General features: G+C 34.9%; 1 protein-coding gene across 1 annotated transcript; it reads left to right on the top strand.

Moving 5' to 3' along the window:
* Positions 1–2,274: 2,274 nt before the first annotated feature.
* LOC115725377 (mediator of RNA polymerase II transcription subunit 17) lies at positions 2,275–12,512 on the top strand. The gene is made up of 9 exons (XM_030654877.2): positions 2,275–2,384; positions 7,354–7,646; positions 7,784–7,979; positions 8,206–8,319; positions 8,943–9,028; positions 9,775–10,162; positions 10,800–11,267; positions 11,360–11,677; positions 11,799–12,512. The coding sequence occupies exons 2-9, from the start codon at positions 7,558–7,560 to the stop codon at positions 12,123–12,125; spliced, it is 1,986 nt and encodes a 661-aa protein (XP_030510737.1). The 5' UTR covers positions 2,275–2,384; positions 7,354–7,557; the 3' UTR covers positions 12,126–12,512.
* The last annotated feature ends 2,945 nt before the right edge of the window (positions 12,513–15,457 follow it).

Raw genomic sequence — 15,457 nt, 5'->3', positions numbered from 1 at the left:
CGAAAATTGTGTCCTAGGATTAATTTCTCAAAAACGCCAATTTTCTAATTCAACCATTTAAATGTCAATTCTAACTATTTAATAACTATAAATAATTATTAAATAATATTTTCATTTATCATATTTATTAATTGAACCATACAAAGTATCATAATTAACAAATATGCCCCTAACAACTCTTTCTTAACAATTTCGCCCTTACCTAGTGAAAAATTCACAAATAGACATAGTCTAGTTTGAGAATTATAATCGATTAATCAAAACCAATTACATGAGTCTTACAAGCAATATTATCTCAACTAGTGTGGGGACCATGGATCTATATAACCGAGCTTCCAATAAGTAGATCAAGAATTTATCACTAAAATTCACTAACTTATTAATTCTTCGTTGAATCCACGCATAGAACTTAGAATTGCACTCTCAGTATATATAATGCTCTATATGTTCCACTATATAGACACATCATTAGTTATCCATTGTTATAATCCTAATTTGATCAATGATCCTCTATATGAATGATCTACACTGTAAAGGGATTAGATTACCGTTACACCCTACTATGTATTTTATCCTTAAAACACTTGACCCCGTATAAATGATATTTCAGCTTATGTGAAATGAGTACTCCACCATTTATGTTGGTCAAGCTCGAAGGAGATCATCCTTTGCTTACTATTCGCCAGATAGAAGCTATAGATTCCATGTTTATGTTAACGCTCCCACTCAATTGCACTACCGTGTTCCCAAAATGTACGTATCACCCTGACCTAAAAGTAGGCTTAACTAACAAATCAAAGAACACGAATAGCCTTTCAAGATTGAGCCTAATCATAACAGGATTAAGAACATTTGATCTAGGATCAACTAGGCGATATTGACTTGAATAGATTTTACGGTAAGTTTAATAAATCTAAGTCAAAGTTCAATATCGGTCCCTTTCGATGCATACTCCATGCATCCAACCTGAGCTTTACTTTAACCAATGTTCTGGAAAGAACATAACATTTCTCCAAATGCAAGTAAACTCTTGTTGTAGATTATCATATCAGTAAAACCTTGTGTCTGATAAATCTAGGAAACTTTATTCACATAGTCATGTTTACTTTCCAAAGTGATGACAACACAATAAACAGGATCAAGTATGTGAAAAGGGTTTAAGATGAATTTATAAATCAAATAGACAAGCAATTGATAAAGTGAACCAAAACATACGCAAATGAATGAAAAATACTTCTGTTTCTTTATTGATGTTAAATAAAATAGATTACATTGAAATGGAGTTTTATTTAGGGCATAAAACCCAACAATATGCTAGAGTTCTTAGACAAATTAATAAAGTAGAACTCATACATAGGTAAGAATAATCTATTAAATATTATAATCAAATACATTAATTTACTATCGAAATGATAGATAAATTGCGATTCATAATATTTAATAAATTTTCTTCACCATATTAAGCATCCTTAGCAAGCAATTATTATCGATAAGATAATTAATTACTTATAAGGATCTTAATCTAATATTGGAGGAAGATACAATATTTAAATAAATTAATATTTAAGTGTTCCTCATTACCAAACAATTTTCTATGCTTAATCTTACGATAGGTAAGAAAATAAGCACTAATTGTTTAAATAAACATTAATTTATGTCGTAAGAAAATAAGTACTAATTGTTACGACATAAATTGTTAAGAAAATATAGATTTGATAGCTCTGATACCAATTATTAAATTTTTTTTGATTATGAGCTATCAAAATACACATTAAATACTAATCATCATTATTCATAATCATTAACCAAGATCTATATTTTATTTAGAGTATCACAAAACAAAAACAAACATACATACCTCCCATTGATGATCCACCTATGTGAGCCATATTAGAACATCTAAGAATTTTCAATATGAGGACAAATACAAAACTCAAAGTGATATTAGAGAGAACACTACGTGGAACTATCCCATCTTTCACTCATTACCATTAACCCCCAAAACCTCTTCACTTAAGATATATATTTATCTCAGAGGCTTAAGTGGTTCAATAATAGTATACTATAATTTAATGGGCCAATTATAATTTTGAAGGGTGCTCTCATGTGCTTCTAACATAATATATAATTATTAACCATCCTATTATAGTAGTGAACATATATTTGACACATAGTTAATAATTATACTTATGATATTAAACTTATGATTATATTAGTTCAGATTAATAATTCTAACTGACTAAAAAGGGAAGATGGTGATACATGAAAAGTGCACAACTTTATGTTAAGAGTGTTAATATATTTCAGAGAAAACAGACCAGAAGGGAACTTCTCAAGGTTTGTCGTAGACCGGGGAATTTTTGCCAACTAAAAAAGCTTGGGGAGTGTTAGAGAATTAGCTGTATATTAGGTGTAAAAGAATTAGGGTAACTTGTATTTAGTAGTTTCCTATTTTGTTGGTAGTTTCCTATTTCCTAGTCTCCTAGCTTTGTATATAAATATGTACTATTCTATGAAATATACACATAATTCGATTCACTATTTTCTACATGGTATCAGAGCCATTGTGATTCAAAATTCGAAATTCGAAATTAGGGTTCTGAAAAAAAAAAAAATAAAATAAAAAATTAGGGTTTGAGTTTAGGGTTGTTTTTTCGAAAACCCTATTTGGAGTGACCATTTTTTCTCACCGCCCACATAGGAAGACTGCCCAGCCGCCGGACTGCAAAACCCAAAAGTCCGGCGTCCAGATTCACCGCGCGTGGGGCCCACGCGCCGTCGTCCGCCGCTGCCACCCTTCCCACGCGCCGGCGCGTGAGGGCGCGTCCGGCGTCTTCTCCGGTGTCGGTCGACGCCCGTCCCACTCCTTCTCCTTTCTCGTCCTCCTTGCTTCGGTTTTCGGCGGTTCTTCGCATTTTGTGGTTTGATACTTTTGTCTTCTTTGTGTTTGGGTATCTATTCCTTTGAGTTTGTTCTCTTCCTTTTTCTGTCAATTTTTTTTTGGTTTCGAGATTATGGCAGAGATAAAATCAGATTCGAAGTCAATCGTTGTTTCTGATGTGGTTCCCGTGATGTCTAAAATCACGGACCATAAGTTGATTGGTTCGAATTATTTGGAATGGAGTAAGACGATTCGACTGTATTTGAGGAGTATTGACAAAGATGATCACTTGACTGACGATCCTCCTGAAGAAACAAACGATTCAAGGAAAATATGGCTCCGTGAGGATGCTCGCTTGTTCCTTCAAATTCGAAATTCTATCGATAATGAGGTAATTAGTTTGATTAATCATTGTGAATTGGTTAAAGAACTAATGGGTTACTTGGAGTTTTTGTATTCTGGCAAAGACAACATCTCTCGCATATATGATGTTTGCAAAGCTTTTTATCGTGCGGAAAAACAAGATAAGTCTCTTATGAATTATTTTATGGCTTTCAAGAAAACATATGAAGAACTTAATGTGCTATTACCCTTTAGTCCTGATGTAAAAGTTCAACAGCGCCAACGAGAACAGATGGCTATTATGAGTTTTCTTGCAGGACTCTCATCCGAATTTGACTCGCAAAGTCACAAGTTCTCTCTCGGTTCCGATGTCTCCTCTTTACAAGATGTGTTTACTCGTGTTCTTCGCACAGACTACCTCTTCAACTCCTCTTAATAGCGCCTTGGTGAGTCGTAATAATTTCGCACCGTAAAGAAACTCTACTCCAAGTGGATTTAAAGGAGGTAATTCACAAGGACTCGATAACCGCACACCAAATTCCGGGAGCATCATGTGCAATTATTGTAAGAAACCTGCCACACCAAGTTTGAGTGTAGGAAGTTACAATTTAAGAATCGACAACAACACTCGCCAATATTGCAAGCACTAGTGATGCATCCGACAAATCGGTCCTTATTTCGCCGATGAATTTGCCAAGTTCTCACGGTATCGGGAAACACTTAAGTCTTCATCTTCTTTTCCTTGCGATTGCCGATTCGGGTAACTCTAATGCATGCCTTCTTTCCAAATCCTCGAAATGGGTCATTGATTACGGTGCCACGAGATCATATGACAGTAATTCCCGTCTCTTTTCCACTTTTCGGTCTCACGGTCCCACTTCGTTGTCACCTTAGCCGATGGGTCAACGGCGTACCGTTCTTGGATCCGGCACTATTATTCCTACACCTATGCTATCTTTATCATCGGTCTTACATTTACTCGATTTGTCCTTTAATTTGCTTTCTCGTTAGTCAACTCACTCGTAATCTAAATTGTTGCATCTCATTCTTTCACGATTATTGTTTGTTTCGGGATCTTATGACGAAGAAGATTATTGGTAAAGGACATGAATGCGGTGGCTTGTATGTTCTTGACCCACTTCCGCCAACCTCTATTGCTTGTTCGAGTGTTGCTTCCGCTTTTGAGGCTCATTGTCGTTTAGGTCATCCATCCCTTCCTTTGCTCAAGAACCGTGTCCCCAATATAGTAGTTTATCTTCGTTAGAATGTGAGTCATGTCAGTTTGCCAAACATCATCGTGTTAGTTTGAGTCCACGTGTCAATAAACGTGCGAGTGTTCCTTTTGAGTTAGTTCATTCTGATGTTTGGGGTCCTTCTCCTATTTTGTCTCAACTCGGATTCAGTATTTTGTTACTTTTGTGGATGATTATTCTCGTTTAACTTGGTTATATTTAATGAAAATCGTTCGAGTTGTTTTCTATATTCGTGCTTTTTGTGCCGAGATTCAAACTCAATTTAATGTATCTATTCGTACTTTGAGAAGTGATAATGCCAAAGAGTACATGTCCGCTCAATTTCAATCTTATATGACCTCTAATGGCATGCTTCATGAAACTTCTTGTGTTGATACGGCACCTCAGAATGGTGTTGCAGAACGTAAACAGACATCTTCTTGAAACTGCACGTGCTCTCTTGTTTCAAATGAAAGTCCCTAAACCTTTTTGGGCCGATGCAGTTTCCACGGCATGCTTTCTTATTAATCGCATGCCCTCTTCTCGTTCTTAATGGTGAAATTCCATTTAAAATTCTTTTTCCTAATAAGTCATTATTTCCGGTTGCTCCGCGAGTATTTGGTAGTGTTTGTTTTGCTCGCGATGTCCGTCCATCCGTCACCAAATTAGACCCTAAGGCACTAAAGTGTGTCTTTCTTGGTTATTCTCGTCTTCGAAAGGGTATAGGTGTTCTTGTCCCGATCTCAACAAATATCTTGTTTCTATTGATGTTACTTTTGTAGAAAATACACCTTATTTTTCATCTTCCACTACTTCTACTAGTCAGGGGGAGGATGATGATTTGTTGGTTTATTCTGTCACATCCTATGCGCCCGCTCCATGTTACGGCGGGTCTCTTGTTCCTTCACCTCGCCTCGGTCCGTCACCCCCACAATGTCTACACCTCCACCACCTCCACCACCTCTACCACCTCCACCACTCCCTCGGCCTCCTATAGTGTACACCAGGCGCCCCCTCCTCCACCTCCTGTTTCATGTCCTGCACTTGCATCTTCGTCATCAGATCCGGAAATCTCAGATGATCTTCCCATTGCACTACGTAAAGGTAAACGTCAATGAACTTTTCCTATTACTTCTTTTGTGTCTTATAATCATCTCTCCTCTTCTTCTTGTTCTTTTATTGCTTCTCTTGATTCTATCACTATTCCTAAAACTGTTCGAGAAGCGATGTCTCATCCTGGTTGGCTTGCTGCAATGATAGAAGAGATGAATGCTTTGGTTGCAAATGGTACTTGGGTCTTGGTTGATTTACCTTCCGGAAAACAGGCCATCGGGTGTAAATGGGTGTTCACGGTTAAATTCAATCCGGACGGCACGCTTGCTCGCTTAAAGGCCCGTCTTGTTGCCAAGGGTTATGCTCAAACCTATGGAGTGGACTATTGTGATACTTTTTCTCCGTTGCTAAACTCACATACGTTCGACCGTTCATTTCCATGGCGCCTACTCATCATTGGCCTTTGCATCACTTGATATTAAAAATGCTTTTCTTCATGGAGATCTTGAGGAAGAAGTATATATGGAGCAACCTCCGGGTTTGTTGCTCGGGGAGTTAGGGCATGTTTGTCATCTTCGCAAATCTTTATATGGATTGAAACAAAGCCCTCGTGCTTGGTTTGGTAAATTTAGTCGATTGAGAAGTTTGGTTTGTTGAAAAGTAAGTCGGATCATTCGTGTTTTATAAAAGATCAACTCGTTGGTATCATTTTGTTAGTGGTGTATGTTGATGACATCGTTATTACCGGAAATGATGCGAAGGCATCTCATCCCTTAAGTCTTTCATTCACACCCGAGTTTAACACGAAAGATTTAGGGGAACTCAAGTAGTTCTTGGGGATTGAAGTTACTCGGAGTAAACAAGGTATTTTTCTGTCTCAAAGAAAGTATGTACTTGATTTGCTAACTGAGACAGGGAAATTGGGATCAAAACCTTGCAATGCTCCAATGAATCCAGCTGTGCATCTTACACGTGATGGGAAACCATTTGAAGATCTTGAGAAATATCGCAGGTTAGTTGGAAAGTTGAATTATTTAACTGTGACTCGTCCAGATATTGCATTTCCAGTTAGTGTTATTAGTCAGTTCATGTCTTCCCCAACAATTCATCATTGGGCAGCATTAGAACAAATTTTATGTTAAAAGGAGCACCAGGACGAGGTATAGTTTACAAGGATCATGGACATACCCAGATTGAGTGTTTTTCTGATGCAGATTGGGCAGGCTCCAAGGTAGATAGACGATCCACTTCAGGATATTGTGTATTTGTTGGTGGCAATCTGGTCTCTTGGAAGAGTAAGAAACAAAATGTTGTATCTAGATCTAGTGCTGAATCAGAATATAGAGCTATGGCCCAATCCGTGTGTGAGGTAATATGGATTTATCAGCTTTTGACTGAATTCGGGTTTAAGACTTCTATTCCAGCAAAATTATGGTGTGATAATCAAGCTGCTCTTCATATTGCCTCGAATCCCGTATTCCACGAGCGAACTAAGCACATTGAGATCGATTGTCATTTTGTTCGTGAGAAAATTCAACAAGGTCTGATCTCCACAGGATATGTGAAAACCGGAGAACAACTAGGAGATATTTTTACAAAAGCTTTGAATGGGGTGCGGATTGACTATCTTTGTAACAAGCTGGGCATGATTAACATCTATGCTCCAGCTTGAGGGGGAGTGTTAGAGAATTAGCTGTATATTAGGTGTAAAAGAATTAGGGTAACTTGTATTTAGTAGTTTCCTATTTTGTTGGTAGTTTCCTATTTCCTATTCTCCTAGCTTTGTATATAAATATGTACTATTCTATGAAATATACACATAATTCGATTCACTATTTTCTACAGGGAGCAAATTAATTACTTTAACCGAAATGTTTTGAGAGCAAACGACACGTAATTTACAAACTATAAGTCGTTTATTGACTGATAATGTAGAGCAGAACTGTTCCAGTTTCGTGTTGCTGCTAATTGATAAACCCTCTCATTTCTCTTCTTGGCTTCAGCCCTAAATTTTCTCTCCAATTTTCCCAGCGAATTCAGAAGCATAAAATGAGCGAGAAATTGCAAATTTCCCTCGACAAACTTCCCATCAAGCGCTTAGAGGCCATTGAGGAAAATGGCTTCGAACGATTTCCCTCGTACGACTCTCTACTTGAACTATTTACTACCCTGTTTGGTTTCCGGGCAAATGCATGCGAACTATTTACTTGAAAACAGTATTTCCTATACTTTTAGTTGTTACCAATCTGACCCAATTGTATTTTGTTTTGCGCAGTGATGTGGGATATGACGAGAAGCGGCTTTCTCTGATTCGCCGAATCGATTTCGCTTGGGCTGTGGAAAAGGACGACAACAAGAAGCAGAAGAAGAGCGCAAAGGAGAGCTCAACGCCATGGCCATGGCAGAGCATGGTGGAGAATTTGCAGTTGGCTCAACAGGAGCTGAGTGTCATTGTAGATCTCATCAACACCGTAAGTCTCTTTCATCCCTCCTTGAATTGGATACTCTATCAATGATGATTTTGGTATATTTATCTATGTAGATCCATTTTGAATTGGAATAGTTGGTTTTTGTTTCAGTTGTGTAAATTTTTTTATGGGTTTTAATAAATATTTTGAATCGGTATAACTAGGTTTTTCAACTAGCATAATTAGGTTTTTGAACGTTAAAAAACAATAAAATGTTATTTTTTTGAAGGTGGAAGCTAATGATGCAGTTACAGTGGCTAGCATGACTAGGCCAAAGCCATTACCTAATGAAGTTCTTTCTGATCTAGCTGTCTCTGCTGCAACTAAGTTACAATGCTTTCGGGTAAATACTTTTTCCTCTCTTTGTAATACCTCTTTGCATAGTCTCATTGAGATTTATATGGCCTGAGTTTATGCCCCTGCTTCATGAAACTACAACATAGCAACTCCTACATACTTAATCTCATTTTTCAGTTTGTAGATTGAACTCTAACATGTCTTTAGATTGATCTTATGCGGTTGAAGTTTAAATCTTTTTCTATATCCTATTTGTGTCAAGGCCCTCCAATATTATGATTATAGTTGTGTGATTAAAAGTATAAACTTCTGTATCTTGAACTATGCACACTCAAAAATCAGAAATAACCTTCTGTAACATTTGTCACGAACATATTTATTGTGTATTAACAATTGATTCTGTAGGAGGGTAGCTGATTATCTGCATTTTAAAACTTAAATATTGGCCTTTAAATGTTGCATAAGCAACCTTATTCACCAGCATTTTGTCTGAGCTTGTATTCCGCTTTAATAAAATTTGACATCCAATTCTTGGCTGATCTTCGGATTGATTGCACACATATGCGCGCTGGGTCTACATCTACAATTATATATATATTTCTTTTCATTTTTGTATTTCACATGATGTTGTTGAAATCTCTTCTGAAGCGTTCTTTGCTTCTGTTGCAGAATCTTGGTAAATATTTTAAACAATCTGCCAAATCCTTGGAACAACAGATAGCTAGAGAAGCAAGATTTTATGGTGCTTTAATCAGGTTGGCTCTTCTTTCGAGACTTTGATTTCACATCCCTTACTTCGCTGGAAAATTTGGAAATGTTTAGAGCTTGTTTGGCATTGTTTTTTGTTTTCCTGTTTCAAAATTGTGTTATAAAAAATGAGAACACAAAATAGTTTTTGTAGTTTTCAAAAAAAAAAAAAAATAACAAAAACAAAAGTGTTTTGGTTGATGTTTTCTAAAAACAATTTTTAGATTTTTCCTTAAAAAAATAGTTCAATAAAAAAATTAATAAATTTATTTATAGAAGGATAAATATTTTAAAATTTTTAAATAATAATAAGATAAGATAATTTGAAAGAAAGAGTTATGAAAAATCCATAAAACAACTTTTTGTTCTTAAAATTTTCTGTTTTTTGTAATTTGGTTTTTAAATTGTTTTCTGAAAACAATGCCAAACATCACCCCTACTTGTGTTCTAAATAGTTTATAGTTTTCAAAACAAATATGGTGCCAAACACACTGCTTGTCTTGCTAATAAAAATGTACTATCTTACTCTTTTCTTTTTGGGAATTTATTTTTCATGTGTTCCATTTTTAGAAGTAATCACTAATTCATTAGCTTTATGTTTGCATGATAGAATTTAGTTCTAAGAAGATGTGTAATTGAATAATTAAATTTACTCCATTTGCATTTATACAAGTCAAAGGAAGTTTGAAAGATTAACAGCTAAATGTATAATTTTCTATGATATCCCTTATCTCATTTCTTGACTAGTGTATAGATTGCAGCAGAACTGGAAAGTTAAACGGCAGCGTGTCGCAGCTCCATCATCTGGAAATGAAGGCTTCACCATTGATCTTTTTGACAATTTATTGTATGATCCAGCTTCTGTATACCGCTCTTCTTCTCTGTCAATGGTTCGTGTTGAACATGACCCAGCTGGCATGCTAGCAATAAATTTACCTTCAAATTCATGTCGCTCTCTTCAGTTTGGTTTTTTTGGTACTCATTCATGTGATAGTACTGAAACCAATAATGTAAAAGTCCGTACCTCAGATAAGCATCACTCCAGGGAAAGTGAAAAGGATGCAAGCAGTGATGATGAATGTATTATTAAAGAGACACATTTACTTCTTCGTCAAGTTCATCAAACAATTTTTGATGAGCAGGTAGAATTCTTTCTTACTTTTACTTTCTCTCTCTCTCTCTCTCTCTCTCTCTCTCTCTCTCTCTCTCTCTCACACACACACACACACACATTATATATTCATATATATATATATATATCTATAGATGTAAATATATAGGGAGATTCTTAGATAGGGAATCACTTTTGGCCCTACGGCAGAGACAGGGGCGTATTCTATTTTCGGCAATGAGAGAAATTATCTCCTGACTTTTTATATAACGTTGTATATTGTAGGTTTTTTTTTTCTTGAGGACCGTTGTATATTGTAGTTATAACAGGCATTTTACTTGTTTTTTGAAAAATTCTGAATAATTTATGGCATTGAAAATAATATTCATGCACACATAAGTGCAACTGATGGTTTGAATACTACTTTAGGGTGCTTAATATAAGTATATTGTGCGCAGTCATATATAGAGAATTGGGATTTAATTTCTATAGGTGCCAAAAGTAGAAAACGTTCCTATGGTAGGAGCAAAAGTACCTAAGAATTTTCCTGTATATATTTATTTATATATATTATATAGATAGCTGACCTACTGTCTATAATGTGAGACATTTTGTTTTTCTTCATGTTTCTTCTTAATGTTTTCTCTCTTTGGTTTGTATGTTTTTAGGTATTTGATTTGGTGAACCGTGAAGCTTTCAACCAATCATTTGGAGTCAATGTGACTGGAATTAGAGAAAACTATTTGCAACTTAGTGTAGGTCAAGGAAACTCTGTGTTTATATCACTTGTGTCATCTGGTCAAAATGATCAGACAGTTGATGGTTCAGGAAACCAGGATTTAGAGAATACAATCTTACCTTTAGACACATTAGATGGTGTAGAGTTACCAGATCAGGAAAATTCTGATGGATTTACAAGGGAGTCAAGCATTCCTGATCGTACTAGCTGTGAAATATATCTCCAACAGATATTTCATGAGAACGTATTTTCAAAAACAAAGGACAAACCTGTTTCTGCTATCCCTCGTGTATCTAGTCAACGGGCGAAGGAAGGGTCCAGTCTTCTTGGTCATTTCTGCACATCTTTGGCTCATAGGATCTTTTCAAAAAAAGTTCTCAGGGTGCTAGAAAATATGGTATATTCTAATTCTATTCAACTTAACAGATTTTTGCTTTTCTTTTTCTTGTAGTTGATTTTTTTTTTCTTAACTACCAATAATATCTGTAGGTTTCTGGGGTGCCATACCTACAGTTGCTATCTCATCCCACTTGGCATTCTCGCACATCGTCATGGACTCTCTTCATGAAGATTCCTCAATCTATTTTATTTGCAGGCACCCAACCTATATCAGACTTGCGTTATGTGAAGACCACCACCAAGTCTCAGTTTCGGACAAAGGTGGTTGTAACTGATGATTCCATCATTGTAGAAGGGGAAGGTGCTCCAAGCGTTGTCGGTCTCTTTAAAGGAAACTCTCAGGAAAGTTCTTCAATGAAAAGATATGAATGTAACTTGGCCGATCTTCCTGTTATAATTTTACAGCAGGTATGCCATAATAAAGATGCTTCTTCTATTTATGCAACTAAGGTTATATTTGTGGTCATCGAGACATGAATATATTTATAATCATGTTTAACTAAAACTGAATTTTGGAACTTTACAACAGGTTGCAGGCCAAATTATTCGTTGGCTACACGAAGAGGCTTTGATGGTCGGAATAAAGGTGAATCGTGACTTCCTCAGCTTGACATTTGAGCTAGATCAGGGTGAAACACTCAGTTTAACTGCACATGTGGACCCTGAGGATGCTCAAGGATGCATCTCATGGTGGTTGATTATGGAAGATGGTTTCGCAGAGGAAAGTAAGCTTAATATGGACCTTTCTGATGGTGTATCTGAATATAGGAAATTCTTAGGGCATTTATCACTGGATGTGCTATACTCAACACTAATGGACTTGGTAAGCTTATGCACTGGGGGTTCTAGCCAGTGACCAATGTATTTCTCCTTGTATTGCCTTTTAACTAACAGCTTCTGATAGTTTTTATCAAGTCAGTCACAATGCTGCAAATTACTACTGAATGTTAATAATTTACTCTTGTATCATATTAGTTTTGGGGAGTTCATTTTTGCTGGGCTGCTCTAGATTCCTTTGTTAATCTTGGGCCAAAGATGATGTGTAATTTACGAATGAGCAACACGGGCTGGGTGGCGCCTTCTAATTGGTCTGTAACTAAAAAGTGTAGCATTAGTTCCGGAGAGTCCTTCTCATAAGGGTTGTACAACACTAACACTATTGTTTACAGATACCCTTATTTTAGATTGATTTAAGACCAGAAAAATAAAACCTCATACGAGGTGTCACGTTGACAGTTACTAAGAGCAATCTATTCTATCCTTCAAAATACTTCATTAAAGTTTTATTCTTTTTATTTTATCTCATACAACTATATATTTATATATATATATATATATATATTTATATATATATAGATGATTTTTAGATGAGTACTAAAAAAACTGATAGAGGTGACAATTTGGTGACCGTTAGCGACAATTTTTTTTTAATTTTATTTATTTTTTTAATTATAAAGAATAATGATTCCAATAATTATAATTTTTTTTTCTCTCGCCCTCCCCTGCTCTGTTCACTCTCTCTGAAAATTACAGCCGCCAGCCACAGCCCAGCCGCGGCAAGCATACCTCCAGCCACCCTCAGTCGAAAATAACCCCAAAGTCCGGTTTCCCTACCCTTCAAACCCCTTGCACTCTCTCTCTCTCTCTCTCTCTCTCTCTCTCTCTCTCTCTCTCTCTCTCTCTCTCTCTCTCTCTCTCTCTCTCCTCGACGAGCAAAGAGAATTGGCCCCTTTCGACGTCCTCCATCCCTGACGACTTGAACGGCCATCACCCGGTGGTCCTCGACCGCGGAAGATTCCAGAACCCCAACCTCGCTCTCTCTCTTTTCTTGTTCTGCTCACCCGAAGGCAGCCCGCCTACGACGAGGACTAGGACCTCATATTGGTGGTTCTCCACGTCTCTTATTTTTCTATTCTACATTGAGGGATTTACATTTGGAGAGAGCAAAATAGTATGAATCATCCAGTTAATTGAATTATAAGTATAATAGTTTTGGTTTCTGTTTTATTTGTTTGTGCATGTGAATTCATATTAATTGAAAAAGAAAAACGAAGATGAATTTTAAAAAACTGAACTGTTTGGGTTAAATTTTTTATGGATCATATTTATGCAATATGTAGTTGTTTGGGACTGTTTACATGTGCATCGTATCTGCAAATGAGAAAAATGTAAATTCTGTTCATTGTACAGGTTTTCCTGAAATTTGAGGAATGCTCATTTTGCAGCAGTTATGTTGTTGAATTTTAAATTTGGTGTTAAATTAAGTAGTATAGAATTAACTATATTGATTTATAATGATAAGTTTATTGGATATTGATGGTGCTGACACCATCATGATTTGTGTTTAGGGCTACCATTCATAGTTCACACTACATCGTACGATAAGTTTGGCTGCTTTTAAAATTTATGAATTATAATTAAATGAGCATAATAAATTGATTGATGCAGAGGGTCTTCTATTTTCACTCTTCTTTCCAATATTCATTTTATTCCAAGAAATGAATTTCTCATATTTATTCGTCTGTTACAAAATAATCGAGATTTCTGTAATTATTTAAATTTTCATTTTATGTTATTGGAAGCTTAGTAGAAGATTGATTCTCTGTGTGCTCTTCCATGGCTGCGGAGTGTGGAGAGGTAGGAGACGAGGATACCAAGTGAGAAAAATGGTGGTTGATAAATTAAAGTGTTCAAATTAATTAAAACAATTATTATAAATTAATATTTTTTTAATTATAATATATTCACTTTAGAATGAGAAGGAAAAAAAAGGGAGGGTTTGATAAATAAGATGACCGCCATGTCATCAGGTAACAGGTCAAAAAAAATATTAATAACTTTAAATATCATCCATTTGATTAAATCTAACGGGCCATAATTAAATACCCATTCATGGGTAATACCCATTAAGAGCACACCCTTATATATAAAGGAGAGATATAAGATGGTAAAATCTCTCTAAAATTATTTTTGTTTCCTTAATTTTATCCTTCAAAATACTTCATTAAAGTTTTATTTTATATTATTTTAATATTTTTTTTTTAAAAAAAAAACACCTTACATATACTATCACACGATATTATTATTATTATTATTAGTAGTAGTAGTAGTTTTGAATCATATATTTTTTAGATTTATCAATTACTTTTTTATATAGATTTTTATTTTGTGTGAGAATTAGATATAATTTTCTCTATTTTTTTATTATTAATTAATAGATTTTATTTGACATATTTCTTTTATAAAAAAAAATTGTGAAGATTCACTTATTGATAAAAGTGAGTAGTTAATTCATTTATATAAACAACAAACATAGTGGGGTCAAGCCTAACATCATGTTATATAGGTGAGATATGACAATAATAATACCCTTGAATACAGGGCCGGCCCTAAACATAGGCGGGCTAGGCCCACGCCTAAGGCCCACTTATTTTAGGGGCCCAAATAAAAAAAATTCATTTTAAAAAATATACATATTGTTTTAATAATTTTTAAAAATACCATTTATCTTTATAGTAAGGACCCAAAATTCTTTTTTTGCCTATAACCCATTTCAACTCAGGGCTGACCCTGCTTGAATGTAATATTAACTACAAGTGAGACACGGTGATGAGAACGATTTTAAAATCATATGATAAGTTTTCTATAAATTTATCAATTTTTATAACAATTCGAGAGGTCAAGCCTAACATCATTTTATATAGGTCTTGTCTGGCTTCCATTATAATAACAAAATTTGGTAAATACGAGTTGAATCGGTTTGTTTGTACACACCTAATTTTTCATACAAAATTATATGAAAAATTAGATTAAAATTTGATACAATTTATTACTTATTTGTCATTAATATATAATATTTGTACTGCTACATGTAGCTGAACAAATAATTATAAGCTTTTTGAGCACTCCTAACTCGTACTTTATAATAGCTAAAATGTAAATTTTTTAAAAAATAATGCTAAATATTAACTCTATTAGATGAGGTAAACTCATCTTTATTTTAGCTCACAAGATTTTGAGCTAAATCTTTCTCCACATTAAATTACATTTATAGTGGTTCTTTAAAAAAAATTTAATATTATTTTGACTTTTCTAATCACATCATACACACATTACCCATATATATAATATTTTATTTTCATATATATAATATTTTATTCATAAATATATTATTTAAATAAAATAGAG

Source organism: Cannabis sativa, chromosome 6 (genome assembly GCF_029168945.1).
Source record: "Cannabis sativa cultivar Pink pepper isolate KNU-18-1 chromosome 6, ASM2916894v1, whole genome shotgun sequence".
NCBI lineage: Eukaryota > Viridiplantae > Streptophyta > Magnoliopsida > Rosales > Cannabaceae > Cannabis > Cannabis sativa.
The sequence above is the reverse complement of the archived record's forward strand: the minus strand, read 5'-3'. Positions and strand labels throughout refer to the sequence as shown.

Coding starts and splice junctions, on each gene's coding strand:
- LOC115725377 (XM_030654877.2), top strand. CDS start 7,558: ATGAGCGAGAAATTGCAAATTTCCCTCGACAAACTTCCCATCAAGCGC. Junction 8,320..8,942: donor CTAAGTTACAATGCTTTCGG/GTAAATACTTTT, acceptor CTTCTGTTGCAG/AATCTTGGTAAATATTTTAA. Junction 10,163..10,799: donor AAACAATTTTTGATGAGCAG/GTAGAATTCTTT, acceptor GTATGTTTTTAG/GTATTTGATTTGGTGAACCG.